The sequence below is a fragment of the Chenopodium quinoa genome, unplaced genomic scaffold (genome assembly GCF_001683475.1).
Source record: "Chenopodium quinoa cultivar QQ74 unplaced genomic scaffold, ASM168347v1, whole genome shotgun sequence".
Lineage (NCBI taxonomy): Eukaryota > Viridiplantae > Streptophyta > Magnoliopsida > Caryophyllales > Amaranthaceae > Chenopodium > Chenopodium quinoa.
The window spans coordinates 1-7,905 of record NW_018743892.1 but is presented as its reverse complement, the minus strand read 5'-3'; the positions used below and the strand labels follow the sequence as shown (position 1 = coordinate 7,905).

General features: G+C 35.8%; 1 protein-coding gene and 1 pseudogene across 1 annotated transcript; one reads left to right on the top strand and one right to left on the bottom strand.

Moving 5' to 3' along the window:
* Positions 1-792: 792 nt before the first annotated feature.
* On the bottom strand, positions 793-3,200 carry LOC110686604 (annotated as a pseudogene).
* A 2,795-nt stretch (positions 3,201-5,995) lies between these two features.
* On the top strand, positions 5,996-7,004 carry LOC110686609. Its single transcript, XM_021863209.1, has 2 exons — positions 5,996-6,530; positions 6,646-7,004. Exons 1-2 carry the CDS (start codon positions 5,996-5,998, stop codon positions 7,002-7,004), a joined length of 894 nt encoding a protein of 297 aa, XP_021718901.1.
* Positions 7,005-7,905: the final 901 nt, after the last annotated feature.

Sequence of the window (7,905 nt, the reverse complement as noted above, 5' to 3'; positions counted from 1 at the left end):
CATAAATGATACGGAGTATATCAGAAGCGGTTGGTGAAGAGCACAATCAAGTCCCCCATGTTCAAGTCTTCCCTGTTTTTCCATGCTAGTGATTGAAATGAAGAAAACTGTAAGAAATACAAGGTCAAAAATTGAGCATGCTAGTTTTCGAATTTGATTACCCGTTGTATGCTTTTACCCTTGCTTAAGGGAAGTTAAATTTCGTAAATAAGTGGATACCAATTCTCAGTACATGGTGTTTGAGAAGCTTGTTTTAAATTTAATCCATAAGATGTTCATTTTTGTAATTAATAGCTTACTGTTATCGTTGCTTGTAAAACTAGGAGCTACGTACTCCTACCTAGTATATGCATTCGCAAAAGGGCATCAAAGACCAGGTAGCACAATAACAACAAAGCAGTGAAGATGCTTTGGCTTTTACAGATAAATGGAGCTTTTTTCAGATGTTGAAATAAGTAGTACTGTTAGTTAGTGCAAGATTAATTGCATAAAGTTCAACAAAAAGCAAAAGCAAGTAAACAATCATGACATTTCAATGGAAAAATGGCCCTTCAAAGCTGCCTGTTGGGTAGAAAGTTGAATAGGGACCATATATCCTTCGAAAATTCTTAACATCATCGTCGCATCAATCCTCATCATAGTTATATATTTCATGCTTAATGATGTTGATCAGAAAGTTATATAATACATGTAGACATGTCAAATATTACATTTTCAGATTAGTTAAGTGAATACAGCAGAAGACTGTCAAAATAATTCAAAATCATGATCTTCTACTAAAAAATTACCACATTCAAACAGCAAACCTTAGGACAATTTTAAAAGAAAACTAATAAATCTGTTGAATTGAACATTAATTAACCACATTATATCAGATTACATATGAATGAACAAAGTGCAGTAAATAGCTTTTCTCACAGCATGCTGTCAGTTCTTGCAGGTAGCCTTCTGAAGAAGTTGATTGGAACTGACGGAAGCTTCTTCCGGAATCTAGGGTGCCTCAGCACGTAGATGCCATAGATAAGGATGACGACTTTGAAAGGAGTTATATACAACACAATTGCAGCTACCAAACAGAATGTAACAAACAATGCAGTAGCTCTTGGATCTCTCCAGCTGAGCAGTGACTGAAATCTCTCACCTTGAGTTGCCAAGTCTCCCACAACGGTCTGAATTCTCCCTGCTATACTTCTTAGCCGATCATACCTCATCCTAATGAGTTCATTCCCCGAGAAGTAGGGAAAGTGTCAAACTCCTCATCGAGCTCATCAGGGTGTGCCACATCAGCATGTGAGAGCCGAGTATCCATATGAGGTGGGTGCCTAGGCTTCCATCGGTAGTTCCAAATGCCAATCAAGAAAAGATAGAGAAACATAGTGGGCAAAATCAGTTCAGGATAAAACAATAAGGATTATGAAGAGAATGTGAATAAGAACAGTGGTGATTGGGTTTTTCCAGTTGCAGATTTGATCAAACCATCTGCCAACTGCAATCATCCCACTTAGAACATTCATGATTCTGAAGAAGTTTGCTTTGCTCCTTCGCATACTCCACATATGAGAATCGATATCCAACATATACTCCACAACCTCTTTTCTCAAAGGAGGTTCTGCTCTACTGAGTCTCATTGAGACAATTTGTGTAGCCTGGTGTCTCAAGCTGTCGAGCTGTATGACAGATAATGGATGAACATAATGCATTTTGGGTAGCAGTGGATGAGAATACATATGCAACATGTTGATCCATGATGAGCAAGAAAACCTCACTGCCAATTGAACTTCACCCATCTTTTTAACTCCTGAAGGATGTAAGACTATAAGAGGGTATGAATGTGTATAAACTCGATCTGTTTCAAGGGTTGAAAGCCTCACCCTCACCTTCCCAATTCTTGAATCTCTCGTTCCATTATTTCCATGCAGATGGCAATTATCGAACACCCCAATTGTAATAACAGTACAAGGATCAAAAACCTCCCAAGTGTATTGCTCATTCCATCTGGGATGAAAGCTGTCAATGATGGTTCTTGTTCGAACCCATTTCTGGCCATACTTAGCCACGCAGTAGGCATCAGTTGCCCCTCTTCCATCCTTGTTTTTCATTGGCATAAGTCCATGAGCACTTAGAATCCGAGCTCCAGAATTCCAATGCTCGGCCTCCACAATTGCTTGGCAGTTGGCCTTAGATCACTACTATAATGAGTAGATTCATCCAACACATGATAACCGCCATCCAAACAGATCCGCAGATGAATCCTGCTAGCAAACTTACTTTCCTTCTTTTCCCCATTGACAATAATGTGCTTTTCAAGGTTGTACCACTGAGTGTTCACCGGCTTATGATCCAATCTCCTTTGTAAAGTATGCAACGGAATAAAACATCTTCCTAATGTTTCGTCCTTCCCTGGTCCAACCCTATCTTCCACACTCAAGAACAAGGGTTTCTTCAAATGGCTCAGCAGCTACAAACAACAGGTCCTCGTTCCACACAGGGTTCAGGGTCTTAGCTAGACTCGGTTTGGTCTTAAAACCCTGATTTCCAACCATTGCCTTAACATAGACATCTGGGAAACCGGGTTTTGTCATTAGGCACCAAATCCTGAGCTTCAATGACATTAAACCCTCACATACCAAAGCTTAGGCGAAAGGTAAACTTTGGACCGGATTTTCCCTACAGCATCACCACCAACAGAAGCAGCATCAGAATGCCAAGCCTCAGGAAATGCCTCATCACCTTGAGTCCCCATCCAAACAGCCAACATGAGCTCCCCTTTCGCCTTATCCCCTTTTCGACCCTCAAGCCTATACCACTGAGGTGCAAGAGGACTATCAGGTGGAACCCTCTTCGGCACCTCATTAAGGTCAAATATAACCCTCCCAATGTAATCATCCTTAACAAAATCTTTATCCTTCACCACAATCTCCACAATAGAGGATTGAATCCGTTCCTTTGAGAAAGCAAACACTTGGTTCCACTCAGGCTTTGTGTTTTTCTCAAAATGCCTAGTAGCCCCTTTATAGTTCCCTAGCTTAACCTCTACATAAGGGTCACAGCTGCCAGTTACATCCTTCCCAGGTAGCTCCTTAGCTTTAACTACGCGAACATAAAGATACTGCATTTGCTCCACCAGGTCATAGGTAGAGGTTAGCTTATCCCCTGCTAACCCTGCCATACCTATCGCCGGAGAAGTCTCCTTCAGAGCAAACTCCTCCAGGGGGAGGAGCCGGCTTCATTTTTAAAAACTTACAAAAACGCGTTCACAATTCACAAAATTTAATGTATGATCTCTTGTTTATGGAAGTATTGAGTTGAAATAATGGGGTTTAGTCTATTAAGAACCAAGAAGGCAAGAACATGGTATCTTAAGGGAAGTCATTAGAGTAATCAGCAAGTAAACTGAAAAAAATTGGCAACAGTCAAAAGCAAAAAAAAATGGCAGACAATTCAAAGGGATTAAAGAAGAAAGTAACTGAATAAAATTTAGCAAAAGTGAAGTGTTTCAGTGAAGCAAACTCTTAAAAATAGTACTTACAGTCTGATTCAGACAGCAAGAACACCTGCATTATTATACAGAAAAAATGAAACAAAGTTACATTACAGTATTACTAAGCTAAAAAGACTGAAAGTCTGAAACATGTGTTATTGCAGAAAGAAGCATACAAGAGAAAAATAACCATGATGACAAGTCTATGTATGTCTATCCAGTGGCGGATTCAGGATTTTCATACAGGGTATGCAAATACGTGCATACTCTGATCTCATATTTATTTAGTTTCAGCAAATGGTAATTGTTAAAAACACAAACTTTGCATGAAATAAGATAAACTTACAGAAGCAAAAAGAAGAGGCAGATCTGCATTTCATTTTACTTGTAAAATTAAAAGCTAAAGTAGTGTTTGGTTTAACAAAAATAACAAAAAATTCTCAACAAAAAAAAAGGGAAATAAATATGATTTTGTTGAAGTAAAAAAGTGGGGTTGATGGGAAGAAGCAAAGTTGCTTACCAACTCAAAACAAACAGGAAATTTGTTGAAGACTGAAGTCAGGTAACTGTAAATATGGTTTTGCATTTATTTGAGAAAATATTTGTTTATTGTTTTCTATGATAACAATTCTTTCCCCCAAAAAATAAAAACAAATAAATAAAATAAAAGATTATAGAAAATATATTAATGGAATTTGGGAAACTAAATTTTGTTGGACTGGCAAAAGTGTAAGACTATATAGAAAAGAACGCTTTATATTAAGATATGTAAAACTGTAAATTTGGAAAAATGCAGTTACAATGTCCATAAAAAGCAGTAAAAAAAAAATTAAAAGTAAATTTTTTTTACCTGGGTACCCGAGGTACACACGTGGAGGTTGTTGGTCGGCTTTGGCACGTGCGAATATGTGTGGATAGTAATTTGGTCGGATTAATAAAGAGTAATAACTACAATTATTACCTTTATTAATCTTCTGATTATATTATGTGGTTTTTTTTTTTGAGGTAATATTATGTGATTGGCTTAACAATTTATGAAGGCTTTTTTGTACTTTATTATTAGATGGTCCAGAAAATAGTAATGCAATGCAAAAGAAGAAAGCTTGGTTAACTCAATCGGGTAATTATCCGACCCTAATCAAGATTGGTTATAGTGGAATCCAATTGTAATCAATTAAGTTTTTGATGGTTTATTAGTTTTGGAATACAATTATTTATTCAACGGGTAAATGTAGCAATGTTTGTTGCTTTAAGTTTCGGGTTTTTAAGGTAGAATTGGGCATGTTGATAATATCCCAAATCTGTTAGAAGACAATGTGAATGCCAATCATTGATTTGATGTTGCAATGCACATATAAGTCCAACCCTTGTGAACTTATATGGCAATATATGAGCATGATTGAATTGTACTTTTAGTATAGAAGTATTAGCTATATATATAGGGTGTCATATGAGGCAATAATAATAACATACTACAATTTCACTGATCCTCTTTACTTCTTCTCCTTCACTTTCTCCTTTCACTGATTAAAGACTTTCTATCGGTAAACATTTAACACGTTATCAGCACCAGTTTTCAGTCAGGTATATAGTAGCTTTGCATGCATATTATTATTAACTAGATTAACAAAAAGATGCAGCCTTTTATACTTATTATTTTTCTTACTTTTACATACTTTTTGTGTTTCTTTCCGTTTTCGAACCCATGATCTTTTATAGATATTAGGGCTCTCGGACCACTATGACTTGCATTCCCAGTGTGATAACCTTTTACAATTATAAATATATATATATGGACCATAATTTTATGCCAGTACGTTAGACTATTATATGATATTTTTACAGTTGTACAGAACAGTAACGGATAAACCTACCTCTATAAAAGACGGATTTTTCCCCCAATTTCACCACAAATCCCTTATCCCTTCCCACTTTTTATCCAAAAATCACCTAAAAAAAAATAAAAAAAAATTTCACCCCCTTCTTCTCCGATATGTTCCCCGACGACGGCAACCAAAACACCCAAAACACCCACAACTTCACTTTTGAGGAATATTTAATGAAGATAAAACAATATTTCCTTCTAATTACGGCACTTGTAATTTTATTAGTAGCAATATTAATTTTTGTCATTATGTATAAGTAAAACTCACTTATTTTGTCGTTTTAGTATATTAAAAGCTTGTTTTTTGTTTTATTATGTATGTTTGTTGTTATTAATCATCATTGTATAATATTACCGTTATCATTATAATTATTGTTACTACTGTCATTGTTGTCGTTTTGCTGTTTTTTTTTTGCAACTAACATGATTAATTTTTGCCTAATCACATAATTACTCACAATAATAAACCAAGGGGGAGAAAAGACTACATTATTTATGGTTTATTATTATTAAATTTAATTATCACGTGTCTTATTAACTTAATTATAAATATGGAAGAACTAAACATGTGAGTTGTACATATAATTTGTTATTATAAACTAATTATCACGAAATTTGTTGTAGCTAAAATGGGAGACCTTATGAAAAGACAGTTCAGCATCTTAGATTTATCTGGAAAGAAATTTCTGGAATGGAAAGTGGACGCAATGATGAATTTGAAAGCTCAAGGCTTGGAGCACACTGTTAAAGAAAATAAAAGTCCCTCTGGTCAAACAACTGATGCTACCTCTTCTGCAATGACGGTTGAAAAACCTATCATTGAACAAGATAAGGCAAAAGCCTTAGTGTTGTTAAGGCATCATTTACATGAAGGCCTTAAAACTGAGTACATGATGGTTGAAGATCCCAAAGAATTATGGGACCGCCTTAATGAAAGTTTTGGACACCACAAAAGGGTGCTCCTTCCTAAGGCATTATTTGACTGGACAAATTTACGGTTCCAGGATTTCAAATCTGTAATAGATTACAATTCAACCATACATGAGATAGTATCTATATTGAGATACTGTGATCATCCAGTCACCGATGAACAAATGATTGAAAAAACACTCACTACCTTTCATGCAAGCAACATACTGTTGCAAGAACAATATCGTGAAAGAGGTTTTAAGAAGTTTAATGAATTAATGAGTGTATTGCTTGTTGCGGAACAAAATAGCGATCTTTTGTTGAAAAATCATAATCTCAGACCAACTGGGTCTTTGCCACTCATCATGAGGCAATGCAACAAGTTCTTATCCACTCGAGGCAAATGCTGCACGAAGAGGTGGACGTGGAAATTACAATGGCCGTGGAAAAGGCCGTGGAAATTATCGCGGACGAGGCCGAGGACGTGGTAGAAACAATTTTCAAAGAAACAGTAATTTCAAAAATTTTGAAAAACAGAAGGGACAATCATCTGGAAGCCACAAACAAACTCTTTCAAAAGGAAAAGACACATGTTACAGATGTGGCATGACAGGACATTGGGGACGTACTTGTCGTACGGCCAAACATTTGGTAGACCTTTACCAGGCTTCTGTAAAAGGTAAAGAGAAAAATGCAGAAGCAAATTATGTTAATGAAGAAAATGCTTGATGTCCTACCCTTGATGTGTCCGATTTCTTCATGGACAATGCTGAAACTGGGAATGATTTCATTCTTGGAGAAAACAACAATGCTTAGGTTCCCCATCTACTAATGTAACATATGCTATGTTTTAATGTATTTTCTTAGTTCCCTGTATTTTAAATTTCTAGTCATGTACTTTAAATCTTTATCATCAATAAAAGTTTGTATGATATTATTCTAAACTAATATTAAATTTATTTTATGAAGATATGGATCTACCTGAAGTTAGTTCCGAATATCAATGCCTTTTGGACAGTGGAACAACACATACTATCTTAAAAGATAGAAAATATTTTTCACAACTAAAGTTGTTTCAAGCAAATGTAAACACCATTTCCGGGTCAGCTAAATTAATTGAAGGATCTGGAAATGCTTGTATAATGCTTCCAAATGGAACAAAATTAATAATCAATAATGCTTTATATTCGAGTAAATCTCGAAGAAATCTCATAAGCTTTAAAGATGTACGCCAAAATGGCTATCATCTAGAAACAATGACGACAGATCAAAAAGAGTATATATGCCTCACGGCAGAAAAACATGGCAAGAAACATATATATGAGAAATTGCCAGCATACTCTTCGGGTTATACCGTATAAACATACGACCCGTGGAAATCAATATGATATCTAACCAGAAGTTAGATGACAAACATTTGATTATTTTATGGCATGATCGTTTGGGACATCCAACAACTGGGATGATGCAAAGAATAATAGCACATTCAGTTGGACATTCAATAAGAATGTCAAAATTCCCGATCAGATGAATTAACATGCTCTGCATGTTCACTTGGCAAATTAATAATAAGGCCATCTATGAACAAATTGCTACTGAATCTCCAAAATTCTTGGAAAGAATTCAGGGA